The 12,532-nt window shown below is 39.4% G+C and overlaps 3 protein-coding genes across 5 annotated transcripts; all 3 read right to left on the bottom strand.

The window, feature by feature from the left end:
- Positions 1-297: 297 nt before the first annotated feature.
- LOC108896016 (signal-regulatory protein beta-2) lies at positions 298-3,525 on the bottom strand. The gene is made up of 6 exons (XM_051068296.1): positions 2,862-3,525; positions 2,436-2,780; positions 1,975-2,319; positions 994-1,125; positions 863-894; positions 298-743 (listed from the first exon to the last, which is right to left on the bottom strand). The coding sequence occupies exons 1-6, from the start codon at positions 2,899-2,901 to the stop codon at positions 624-626; spliced, it is 1,014 nt and encodes a 337-aa protein (XP_050924253.1). The 5' UTR covers positions 2,902-3,525; the 3' UTR covers positions 298-623.
- A 1,156-nt stretch (positions 3,526-4,681) lies between these two features.
- Positions 4,682-9,928, bottom strand: LOC108896013 (signal-regulatory protein beta-2). Its single transcript, XM_018695031.2, has 9 exons — positions 9,720-9,928; positions 7,421-7,777; positions 6,969-7,316; positions 6,615-6,740; positions 6,420-6,536; positions 5,867-6,065; positions 5,053-5,178; positions 4,927-4,970; positions 4,682-4,823 (listed from the first exon to the last, which is right to left on the bottom strand). Exons 1-6 carry the CDS (start codon positions 9,784-9,786, stop codon positions 6,001-6,003), a joined length of 1,080 nt encoding a protein of 359 aa, XP_018550547.2. The 5' UTR covers positions 9,787-9,928; the 3' UTR covers positions 4,682-4,823; positions 4,927-4,970; positions 5,053-5,178; positions 5,867-6,000.
- A 931-nt stretch (positions 9,929-10,859) lies between these two features.
- LOC108896012 (uncharacterized) lies at positions 10,860-12,532 on the bottom strand. 3 transcript variants are annotated; one of them, XM_018695030.2, is made up of 5 exons: positions 12,441-12,532; positions 11,594-12,295; positions 11,350-11,469; positions 11,231-11,274; positions 10,860-11,100 (listed from the first exon to the last, which is right to left on the bottom strand). In XM_018695030.2, exons 1-5 carry the CDS (start codon positions 12,493-12,495, stop codon positions 10,975-10,977), a joined length of 1,047 nt encoding a protein of 348 aa, XP_018550546.1. In that variant the 5' UTR covers positions 12,496-12,532; the 3' UTR covers positions 10,860-10,974. The 3 variants fall into 3 exon arrangements, with proteins under 3 accessions (XP_018550546.1, XP_018550545.1, XP_050924252.1); XM_018695029.2 differs by having other exon boundaries at positions 11,231-11,469; XM_051068295.1 differs by lacking the exon at positions 11,350-11,469.

Here is a 12,532-nt window from a genome sequence, read left to right as displayed (position 1 = left end):
TAAGTGGACTGTGGAATTACCTCTTTCATTAAATGAGCTCATGTCCACTCTCCCAAATCCGGCCCAACATGTTGACAGTATGACGGCCACATTCATTCTGCAGCAACACCAGACCACAGCTAAGATCAATTCAACTGGGTTGTCAACCAGTTATCGCTTGACTTGTAAACTAGCACACGAACGAGCACAGAAAAAGAACTAGTGGATCAGAGAATAGGTCATAGGTCATAAGAGATGTGAGAAAAAATGATAGAATATTTAAAGAGAACAATAGTAACACATGCCAAACAAAAAAAGACTTAGCAAATGCATTTGTTTATTATATTGCACACAATAACTGTTTACTGAAGTATAACAGCTTGTTATTTCCATGTTGCAGTAGCACAGTAAAACCAGAGATACAGCACTCCAGAGATTAGTTTGTCAGCAGGAGGGAATTTAATGTCAGAAATCAAATTAAATTGGAAGGTTCTAGTTGGTTTATAAATATGACCATTACTGACACTCAGTATTAAAGCACACCATTTGAGCTGCTAAGATCTGACATTACTGACTTCAGCTTTAATTACACTCCCAAAGAAGGCGGGAGACTCCAGTGGCTGACTTGCTCATATTCCCGGAGATTAAACTTGATTCTGTTGACAGTGTCTGATGGCAGAGTAAACTACAGAGTCTCCACTGTATTTCACTGTGGTTTGTCTGGGGGACAGACACACAGCTGAGTAGGTAACTGCATCACTAGCCTGTGAGAAATGGAAAATGAAATATTAAACCTGTTCTCAACGTTGGCAAAAGGGATTTAGTCAAATCAAACAGAGAGGTCATGTACAGCTAACATATGACATATGAGACAAACTCTTACCTGAAAACCTTCAGGAGATCTATCAGTCGCCTCTGAAGAAAAGATGAAAGATAACTACAGTCATTTCTGATTGTTGCAGAATATGACAGAATGTGGATCTGACAGATAGACAGCCGATTAGTTTTACATACCTGTGGATTCTTTCCTCCAACTCTTACAAAGTATCCAAACAAGAATAAGCATCATAATCCCAAGACTGATATTAGACAACATCAGTGCAATAACGGTTGGACTTGGTACAACTGATTTGGTGATGGCTGAGTCTGTTTTAAACAGAGGAGACAAACACTGGTTAATTTGGATATTTTTAAAATATATTTTAAGTATGCACACATCATTAAGGCCACTCACAGATCAACAACGGCACATGTCAAGGTCGGGGGTATATTCGGCAGCAAGTGAACAGTTGGTTCTCGTAGTCAGTGTGTTGGATGTGAGAGAAATGACAAGGCAATCTAAATTGGCAGACAACTAGGTTGCAGCATGTGACCTGATCCTGACCTTGTTAAGTGTTTTTGTTCTCTATTCCTTACCAGATTTCAACCATATTTTATTTTCCAAGACCACTGTTTTTCCCTAACATTGACCATATCATAGTTTCCAAGTTCAGATATTGAACAAAGCACAGACTTGATAAGTGTTGGCTTTAGGGCTTTAAATAATGATTATTTTTATTATTGATAGAGCTGGTAGTTATTTTCTTGATGAATTGTTTGGTCTGTAAAATGTCAGGAAACAGTGACAAAGGTCAGTCCCAGTTTCTCAAAGTCCAATATGACTGTCTTAAGATGTTTGGTATCAAGCAAAACTCAAAAAACAGAGAGTTGGAGAAGCCAGAAATGTTAGTGTTTTTGCCTGACAGACGACCTCTGATTGATTATCAGAAAAGTTTGCTGATCATTTTTCTGTTGATCAGTTTTGCAGCATCATTTGATACCAACATCCCTGTCTGGTTGATAGTGTTACAGGAAAGTGAATAGCAATTTGTGGGACTTAGTTCCCTGTTGACTCCACAAATGTTACTGAGAAATCAACACTTGTTTATGTTGGAAAATTCATTTCAAGATCTGTGGCCTTAAGACAGATGGTCTTACTGTCTGTTACTGTCTTACTGTTAATTATCCTGGTGCCATTTCCCAACAGTGTCTGTCCACATGAAGTCACAACACAGTAGTAGGTCCCAGCATCATCAGAGCTGAGGTTCCTCAGGAGCAGGTTGTAGACACAGGTAGTTTCTTCAGAGTCTTTCTTAGTCCTCTGACAGGTGTTGTTTTTATTTCCAGAGGAGTAAATGGTTTCTGGAGCAGCGTGATCAGAGTGTTTGAGCCACATGACACTAGTGTGTTCTGCTGCACAATGACCAGTGTGAACAGAACAGCTGAGAGTCACAGAGTCTCCTGGCTGGACAGATGTAGACTCTGGCTGCTGGACGATAGAATCACTGATCATCTTTAGACCTTAGGAAAAAAAACAAATGAACTGTAGTCGTCAGCGTTATGCTCATATTCAGCAGCAATGATGTTGAGGTGCAATTAGGGAGATGTTTTAACAATGAGTTACAGAGAATGAATACCTTTAAACATCAAGAAGGTTCCTGATCCAAACTGAACATCATTTAAGTGAATTACTCCACAGTGGTATGTTCCAACATCTTCCCATGTTGTTGCAGATATACTCAGATGATTGTTGATTGTGTCAGAGTTTACTGAGTAACGGTCATTAAATTCATCAGCAATTGCACTCCAACTATAGAGAGAATTGAATGATGCCACAAACTGCAGTCTTTTCCCTGTAGTAAATTTGTACCACACTCTCCTTTCCAGTTCACTCTTTATGTAACATTCAATAGTAGCTGGATCTCCGAGCTTCACTGTTCGGAAATAAACTGGCTGAGAGATTTCACTCCTCTGTGCCACACCTGAAATAAACAGACAGGATATAATCAGCTGTGTGTGACACTCATGGAAAGATTCCACAAACATATTTTTGCTTTACTTACACAGAGGCCAGAGCAGGAAAACATTTACAAAGTACAGCATCGTCTTGTCTGATCCTCTGGTCCTGCGTCTTCATCAGTTCTGACTTACTGAAGCAGGAGCAGACTTAACAGATTTGCCAACACCAACTTGTCCTACATTCCACTGTGTGTGTCAGGTCTGATTGGTTCATCATCCTCACCTTGTACGACATGATTGGCTGGTTCACAGTGAAACAAAAAACCCCTCCATCATGGCCTGCTTTGACAGCAGGGTCTTTGTCAGCAGAGTTGAAAATAGTTTTGTTGTCATACTTAATCAGTGTTTGCTCTGTATGGAGACGATAAGTCATCAGCTGTTTGATATTTAATGGCAACACATAGGTTAACCACAATGAGGTTGGCAGAATGGAAACAGCATTTTAGTTGCTTACTTCAGAAGAATGGAAGACTTTTCTTGAATTATCAAAGGGATTGCAGAAATGTCATGAGTCCCACTGATTCTCAAAATTAAAAGGTGTCCACAACCCACTGAGTCTAAAATACAGAAAGTAAATACTGATGTGAAGCTTTCGTTTCAGATTTCACAGACAGTGAACCTGAAGAGCCTGCATAAATACATCTCTTGTATTGGTCAAATCTGCTTAGCAGCAGCTGAAGTACTGCAACATATAAAAAAATAAACTTCCAGCAGCTTCTTCTCTTTCTGGAATCAGTGTCTCTGTTACTCTGAATAGTCCACAGAACAAATTGTCAACTGTTTTTAAAATTGAAAGAAGTAGTTGAACCTGTCGAGGATGAAGGTTGTGGATTATCTAGGGGAACAGAGACATAACATGGAATAGTCACACACTTAAGTTATGGCCTGCACGTGCTGCATGTGCATCACACTGCCACCCCACATTTATTTACTGCAGGAACGTTCTTGAAGCGTTTTGATCGCACCTTGTATTAATACCACAGTGTAATCTGAATCTGAAAAGTAACCGGTGCCAAGCTCCTGGATAAATGTAGTAGAATAACAAGTCTGTCAACTCCTCTGGTATATATTACTGACCCTGAGCACCCCTTTGTTTCTGTACTCTTAAAGCAAAAGTCACTTCCTGCCGACCGCTCAGAGACTGAACTGAGGCTCCTTCACCTGAAAACCACAGAACAGTTGACAGGAATAGAGAAGTCATTTCTAAAGTTACAGGTTTCTTACAGGATGTTATTAGAAAAAGGCTAGGCTGTTTTCTTATATCTGAATTTGAGCCATCCTGTGCTGTCAGGTCTCATTGTTCTAACCACACTAGCAGATTATACCTGTGGTTAGTGAGAGCGCACACACCTACAGTGCTGAAGTCTCGCAGCTGATGTCACAGCCTTCAGCAGCCCCTGGCAGATAACGCTACTCTTGGTCCTGCTAGTAGATGCATGCATGTAGATGCATTAATATGGACTGCTGAGCTAGCGAGTTTACAGCAGATACTCCTCTTCATCATGTCAGGCACCCAGCATCACTGAATTCAAGCTTACTGTTTCAGTTTGAGCCTAAAAGCATCACAAAGAATTTCTAATCATCTACTATAAAATTAATTGATTGAAACCACACACATAATGACAGAAAGTGCTGATGGTCCTAAATAAACGCTGGACTAAACCTAACAGTGAAATCATATTTTCATTGTTAACCAGAGAGTAACAATAAAAAAGTGCACAGCTCTGAATCTGTGGCTCACGGTCGTCCCACTGGCCACAACCTGACGAATTTACCAAAGCAGAGATGTGAATAATGTTTATAATAAGCAGTTAAAGAAAAGCCTAATTATACTTTGCAAACTACTTTAATAAGGCTGTGTCCTGTTTTACAGAGACAAAGAGGAAACATGCTCAGCTCTGCTGCTTCACACTAAAGTACACACATTCACTCCAGGTGTCGTCTCTCTTACTGATCTGTTGTTCTCCTTTAGTGCAGTGTCGGATATTATCTCCATCTCGGCAGCCCTGGACATGCGAAACAGCACATCAGTATATTCTACATGACAGAAATGAAAACCAAATCCACAGATGTAATAGTCAAAGTAATGTTCATCTAAACAGCAAGTACCTGTACATTGTTAGTGGGGGAAGCTGAAAGTCCTGGAACAGACTCTGAAAATCAATGAAAAACCTTGTTGGTATGTAATGCTATGTTCAGCGAACACACAGAATAGATATCAATAGTATCCGTTACCTGTACAGCGGCAGTTGGGTCTTTTAATGATTATTAATAAGAATAACAAAAAGAGAGCCAGTGAAACACCCTGGGTGATGATGATAAGCAGACCTCCATATGGCAGGTACACTAAACCCATGTCATCTGCAAATCCAGACATAAGGAGACATTACATTTAGTTTGCAAAGCAATTTACAGTTAGCGCTTTACAAAGCAGCTCTATTGAGAGTCACAGTCCCCTGCCTGAACAACTGTAGACTCTGGCTCGTGGATGACAGAATCACTGGACGTCTTTAATTCTTGTAAAATAAATAAATGAACCATGATCACTATCATTATGTTAATATTCAGCTGAATTTATCTTGAAATGTGACAATAATGCTTTAATGATACACAGAGAATATAGACCTTTATATACCATCAAAGTTGTTCCTGATCCAAGTGAATGAATGTACTTAAAATCCATCTCTCCACAGATGTATAGTACATTGTCTTCCCACGTGGCACATATGCTCAGATTACTACGTTCTGTCAAAGTTTACTGAATAATGGTTGTGAAATTCATAAGCACTTACTCTACTCTATTACTCTACTCTATTATAGAGTATAGAGAGAATTGAATGATGTCACAGGCTGCAGTTCATCCTATATAGTAAATTTGTACCACACTCTTTGTAATGTTTCATGCTATGTAACATTCAATAGTAGCTGGATCGCCTCTACACCACACCTGAAATAAACAGACAGGATGTAATCAGCTGTGTGTGTGTGTGTGTGTGTGTCTGAAGACGCTCATGAAATGATTCCACAAGTGTTTTTTTGTTTTACTTACAGGGAGGGCAGAGCAGGGTATCATTTAAGTACAGCATCGTCTTGTCTGATTCTCTGGTCCTGCTTCTTCACCGCAGCGCTTCTTTCTGACTGAAGCAGGAGCAGACTTCACAGACTCACCAACACCAACTTGTCCTACATTCCGCTGTGTGTGTCAGCTCTGATTGGTTCATCGCCCTCACCTTGTAGAACGTGATTGGCTGGTGAGACGTTGAACATTGTGGTTATTAGCAGGTGTTGTTTCATTACAGATTTCTTAGAGACTGAAACTCACTTATTGCCTGAATGTGTGATTCTCAGGTACCTCTATTGTATGTGATGTGTGACAGAGAGTAGAAATCATTGCACTTAATGTCTTTGGAAAAGCTTGTTTAATGATTTATTACAGCGTCAGGCTTCACTGTGATCATATCCAGATGAAATAATGTTTATAATAAGCAGTTAAAGAAAAGCCAAATTATACTTTGCAAACTACTTTAATAAGGCTGTGTCCTGTTTTACAGGGACAAAGAGGAAACATGCTCAGCTCTGCTGCTTCACACTAAAGTACACACATTCACTCCAGGTGTCGTCTCTCTCTCTTTCTGATCTGTCCTCCTTTAGAGCAGCGTGTTGGACAGCAGATGCATCTACGTTGGTTGTGGGGGGAGTTGATAATCCTGCACTAGACTCTGAAAAACAACAACCTCATTAGAACATAATGTTATGTTCAGTGAACAGACAATATAGATACCAATAATACCAGTTACCTGTATGGCAGCAGGTGGCTGTTTTAATAATCACATATATTAAGAAAGCTAGTAAAACACCCGGTATAGTGATGAGAGCCAGACCTCCACTGTTGTGATTCACCACACAGCCAAAATCCATGTTATCTGTCCAGACATAAGGAGACATTACATTTATTTTGCTTTTGTCCAGAGCAACTTAAAACTAAGTGCATTACAAAGTAGCTCTACTCTGGGTTCATCTAACATTTGACTAAGGAATAACTATAACTATTTTCTTACTTTTATGAGTATAACGCTTATTGATACATTAAGATTTTCTTGACTGAAACATTGCCTTAAGACAGATCGTCTTACTGTCTGTTACTGTCTTACTGAAAATATTAATCCTGGTTCCGTTTCCCAACAGTGTCTGTCCATATGAAGTCACGACACAGTAGTAGGTCCCAGCATCATCAGAGCTGAGGTTCCTCAGGAGCAGGTTGTAGACACAGGTAGTTTCTTCAGAGTCTTTCTTAGTCCTCTGACAGGTGTTGTTTTTATTTCCAGAGGAGTAAATGGTTTCTGGAGCAGCGTGATCAGAGTGTTTGAGCCACATGACACTAGTGTGTTCTGCTGCACAATGACCAGTGTGAACAGAACAGCTGAGAGTCACAGAGTCTCCTGGCTGGACAGATGTAGACTCTGGCTGCTGGACGATAGAATCACTGATCATCTTTAGACCTTAGGAAAAAAACAAATGAACTGTAGTCGTCAGCGTTATGCTCATATTCAGCAGCAATGATGTTGAGGTGCAATTAAGAAGATAAACTACAGAGAATGAATACCTTTGACCATTAGAAAGGTTCCTGATCCAAACTGAATGTCCTTTACGTTCAACAGCCCACAGTAATACGTTCCAACGTCTTCCCCTGTTGTTGCAGATATACTCAGGTGATTGTTGTTTTTGCCATATTTTACTGAATAACGGTGAGGTTCCTTATTAAATGTTGTCAGATTATAAAACCTATCTGTTGTGGCCACTGGCTCAACAGATATGGGCTGTAGTCTCTTCCCAGTGGTCAGCTTGTACCACATTATGTGCCTTGCAGGACTATGAATGTGACATGTAATAGTAACTGTGTCTCCTAGCTCCACTGCTTTGAAAGAATCAGGCTGGGAGATGTCACTTAACTGTGCTTGACCTGAAAGAAGCAGAAAAACAAAGAACATGAATAAGACACTGATTATAGAGAGGATTGAATGATGCCACAATCTGCAGTCTTTTTCCTGTAGTAAATTTGCACCACACTCTCTTTTCCAGTTCCATAATGTGAACCGGGTGAGGTGTTGATCTCCTGGACCTGGAGTGTAAAGGGCCAGTTCACATAAAATTCTTGTGTATCTCTATTGTATGTGGACATGCAGACAGTTTTAGCTTCATCTGTGAGATATCTGTCAGAGTTTTCTGTTGCTATCCCATTACAACTAAACCATCACATGCCCATATGTACACTGAAGTTGTTTTTGGTATCCATAATTGTCTCTATTCTCCTTGCTGGCCACAGAGTTTTATTTGAATATAAATGATGGGGCCTTCTACAGAGCTTTTCTGTAATTTTAAGTAAATGTGACTTCCTTCCAGATGCTTTCTGAGAACAGTCGGAGGTGTGCTTTCATTTGTGGTTTGTTGCACAAATATACACCTTCTCACATTCAGAGTGTTATAGTAGCTCGAAGAAGAAGCTGAAGAAATCAACCAAACCTTAGAAAAGCATTGATAGATTTTGTCTTAACTCTGCAGACCACATGGAAACTGTAAAAAGATGTTTGCAGGATGAATGCGGTCACCATGTTTACTACAGCTACTGACAGGTGTGGTCTGTTTCTGTGAATCTTGGCTTTATGAAAAAGCACATGCTTTAGCAGGTCGTACATCTTCCACTGTGAACTACGCTTTTAGTTTAACACTTTTTTTTTTTTTAAGTTTCCAATTGTGGATGCCCAGGCACCAGAAACATAGACATCTATTGCAACCTAGTGGCACAGAGATGGTGAAAGTCATACATACATACACTTCATGTGATGTCTTTGGAAAAACTTGTTTTAATGAGATTACTGCAGGGTGAGGCTTCACATGCATGGCACTGAGGTAAACTCATATTTACAAATCATAATTGCCTCTTTAAAGCGACACTAATGTGGTCATGTCTGATTACACAGAGACAAATATAGAAGGTGTCCAGCTCTGCTGCCTTACACTCAAGTACACACATTCAGTCCAGGTGTCATCCCTCTCTCTGAGGTTCTCACCATTGTGGCAGCTCTGGACATGATATACTATAATATAATAATATAATCATATAATATACTGCACATACAGTGTCCACAAGTGTTTTGCTATTGCTATCTTGCATACTGTAGAGGCAAGTACGACACTCGGCAAGGTGGTGAATGCCACAGCTCCACTCGAGAAATACACCAAGAAAAGCCATTCCACCTCATCTGTAGAGAACCAGATAACAAGAAACACTGCAGAACTTTTAACAGAACTTAATGTTTATGAACCAGTAAACACTGTGTTCTCCATCACAGGTCTCAGTGTGTACTGTACAGTTGAGAGTCACAGAGCCTCCTGACTGGATGGTCTCAGATTCTGACTGATGGACCAAAGCTCGGAAATATACACTGACAGTAGTGCCCTCTGCAAATTCAAAAATAAATGTATAGCTACTTGCACAGTAGTAAGTAGCTGAGTCTGAAATATGCATATCTCTTATTTTTAAGTGATTTCTACCTACTCCAGTATCCAGTGTGAAGTGTGGCTCTTTATTGAATTCATCATGAAAGATTCAATTTTTCAAATTTGTCAAACTTGTAGAAGGTAGAGATGAGTCTTGGTTTCTGGCCCAGAGTCTGTTTATACCAGTAATACCTTGAAGCAACATCATCTTCACGGAAACAGTGGAAAGTTAAGTTGTCTGGTATAAAACGTCAAATTTCAGCTCCCTGATCTGAGCTTAAGTTAAATGAGAGACAAAGTAAATGCACAGTTAGTTCAATGTGATACAAGGTTTCGCACGATGAACACATAAAAAGTAATTAGGAGCACTGACATGAGAAAAAGTCACAAAAAACATAACTCACCCGTTCTTCCTAAGAATAGACATATCAGACACAAAACAAATACTGGAGCCGTCATCGTGTTCAACATTTTGCTGAAAATGATTTTCAGCCTTTCTCCTCTCTGCAGACACAAGACTGTGACTGACTGGCCAACCCCAGGTGTCCTATCAACGAAGCGATCACATGCTCACGGCCACATAAACTGCCATGTGTTTAAAAAAAAAAAAGTGTTAAAAAAAATAATTTAACCACAGACATCCTCAGCTGTGTGGTATGTTCTCACACTGATCTCATTAAAGAGCTACACCCCCTTTGGTTTGGTCAAGTTTTTGCTTGTTTAGTAAGATTGGAGTGTTTTGTTTAATGTTTGCCATAGTCTGGAGATGATTTACTGTACAGTGGAGTTCATCTATGCTCAGTCTTTGTCAATGAAGTGCTCATCATCCTGTCAGACACATAATAATAGAGTTAGATTTCATTAGGGGAAGTAAATACACATAGGCTCTCACTTAGATATTGAAGTTCCTCTGTTTGGGAAATACATGTGTCATTAATTAGATTTTTATTTTTTGCAGGCTTATCGGTTGATGTGAAGTGTGAAGTGCTTTTCTCAAATCTGAAGCAAATGTCAAATGTTATCAGGCCTGTCTTAGAGCGATCTGAGCTCCCCTTACCTGGAATCCACAGAGCAGCTTAGATGAGTAGAACTGTAAATCTCTCCGCATAAGAACTCCTGTTTTTTAAATTCGTAATCATAATATCCTTTATTTCTGCAGCACTTTTACAGACAAAAGATGATCCAAATAGGCCTCTCGTAAATGAACAATCCTGCCTTGTTAACTTATATTTTTGTCAAAACAGCGGTAGATAACATTTATGGTTTGTGTGTGCGCACACATACACACACCCTTACCCTCACCCTAAAATTTTATAAACCCCTTCCACTATAGAACAAACCGTGAATACTAAAGTCAGGCCTGTCATCAGAGACTGTTTTTTTTCCTCCCATGATCAAAATTCAAATAAAAAGTGACATTTCCAGTATGGATACTGCACTGTTAATAGCAAAGGGTTTCAGTCATGAAACAGTAATTCAGTTAATTAGCAAAAAGCACAAGCAGCACAGTTATAAGAATACACAGCACACTGAATCTTCAAATCTTTATATCTTGTCATTGGAGGAGGTTCTTTAATTAGTTTATGGCAAGGTTAAGCTTTGCATCAATCATTTGGTAAAATTACATGTGAAATTAGACAGAAGGCAACAGAATTGAAGTCATGTCATGTGCTTTACACTGGAATACACACATCCCTCCTGTGTGTCATCCCTCAGTCTTCTAGATCTGTCAGCCTTTTTTACCCTTAAAGCAGCGTAATGGAGGTTTTCTTCATTTTTACAACTCTGGCAATGAAATATTAAAAACAATAAATCAAAATATGGAATGTGACATTCATTTAAAAAACTGTTTCAACAGAATTATTTTTCATGGTGGTAGAAATAATTTCAAATGTTAACATAAGACTGCAATTACCTCTGCATTTGTTGTGGAGGAGGCTGTAAATCTTGCTTGAGATTCTGAAAAACAGTGGAAAATTTCTATAATGGTGTATTCAGTAATTACACACTGCAGATACAAACTCCACAATTTACCTGTACACTGGCAGCTGTTTCTCTTTCTTATGTACAGTAAGAAAGTCAGTAAAACACTCAGGATGATGGTGAATGCCAAGGCGCTGCTCAAGACATACACCAAGACGAGAGAGTTCTCATCTGCAGAGAGCCAGAGATGAGGAGAGATTACAGAGCAGCTTTTTAGTCTGTGTTCATATGTTTAATCAGGGAGTAATCCTAACTATTTATCAGATGAAACAATTGCTGCTAGAACGTTACTCACCTTCAATATCCAGCTTAGTCCCATTTCCAAACAGTATGTGTCCACATGAGGCAACAGCACAGTAGTAGGTCCCAGCATGAGAAAGACTCAGGTTTTTCATTGGCAAGTTGTAGACACAGGTGTGTGTTTGTGTGTTGGGTTTCCTCTCACACTGATCATTCCTGTCTCCATGGGTGTAAATGAGTCCTGGATGAGATTCTTCAGAGCTTTTGAACCAGTAAACACTGTGTTCTCCATCACAGGTCTCAGTGTGTACTGTACAGTTGAGAGTCACAGAGCCTCCTGGCTGGATGGTCTCAGATTCTGACTGATGGACCAGAGCCTGGATGTTCAAGCCTGATTCCTTTACACTGACAGAAGTGCCCTCTGCAAATTCAAATGTTATTGAAAAGCTATTTGCGCAGTAATAAGTCGCTGAATCTGACGTGCGTAAATCTGAGATCCTCAAGTGATTTTTACCATTTCCAGTCTCCAGTGTGAAGCGTGGATTGTTCTTGCATTCATTATAAAAAGTGCCATTTTTATCATATGAGTAGAAACTAGAGATGAGCCTTGGTTTCTGCCCCAAAGTTTGCTTATACCAGTAATACCTAGCTACCACATTACTGTCATAGGAACATTCCAAAATTATACTTTCACCAACAGAAGCTGCTATAAAATCTTTCTCTTGACGAATAGATGAGGATAGATTAGCCATCAGAGCTGAAGTGACAGGAGAGACAAAAACAAAATTAATTCATCATAATAAGTATATTATACTGAAAACATTAGGAAAAAAAGAAGCAAAGACATTAAGAGTGACCATACACTCTAAAAGTTGGAGCTACAAAAAAAAAAAACTACTCACCCGCTTTGCACAAGAACAAACATGTCAGATATAAAACAAACTTTGGAGATGTCATCGTGTTCAAATAGCTGACTTGAGTGAAAAGAGTCTTG

This window comes from Lates calcarifer, unplaced genomic scaffold, assembly GCF_001640805.2.
Source record: "Lates calcarifer isolate ASB-BC8 unplaced genomic scaffold, TLL_Latcal_v3 _unitig_4053_quiver_2011, whole genome shotgun sequence".
In the NCBI taxonomy this organism is placed as follows: domain Eukaryota; kingdom Metazoa; phylum Chordata; class Actinopteri; family Centropomidae; genus Lates; species Lates calcarifer.
Note: the sequence above shows the minus strand (reverse complement) of the source record. Positions and strands in the feature narration are given on the sequence as shown.

Excerpts from the sequence above, each read along its gene's own strand:
- LOC108896016 (XM_051068296.1), bottom strand. The coding sequence starts at position 2,901 with ATGCTGTACTTTGTAAATGTTTTCCTGCTCTGGCCTCTGT. Across the intron at positions 2,781-2,861 it reads TTTCCTGCTCTGGCCTCTGT|GTGTGGCACAGAGGAGTGAA; the intron begins GTAAGTAAAGCA and ends TGTTTATTTCAG. Across the intron at positions 744-862 it reads GATCTCCTGAAGGTTTTCAG|GCTAGTGATGCAGTTACCTA; the intron begins GTAAGAGTTTGT and ends CATTTCTCACAG.
- LOC108896013 (XM_018695031.2), bottom strand. The coding sequence starts at position 9,786 with ATGTTGAACACGATGACGGCTCCAGTATTTGTTTTGTGTCTGATATGT. Across the intron at positions 7,317-7,420 it reads AACCTTTCTAATGGTCAAAG|GTCTAAAGATGATCAGTGAT; the intron begins GTATTCATTCTC and ends TTTTTTCCTAAG. Across the intron at positions 6,537-6,614 it reads AGCCACCTGCTGCCATACAG|AGTCTAGTGCAGGATTATCA; the intron begins GTAACTGGTATT and ends GTTGTTTTTCAG.
- LOC108896012 (XM_018695029.2), bottom strand. The coding sequence starts at position 12,495 with ATGACATCTCCAAAGTTTGTTTTATATCTGACATGTTTGTTCTTGTGC. Across the intron at positions 11,470-11,593 it reads GACTAAGCTGGATATTGAAG|ATGAGAACTCTCTCGTCTTG; the intron begins GTGAGTAACGTT and ends GGCTCTCTGCAG. Across the intron at positions 11,101-11,230 it reads CCTCCACAACAAATGCAGAG|AGTTGTAAAAATGAAGAAAA; the intron begins GTAATTGCAGTC and ends TTTCATTGCCAG.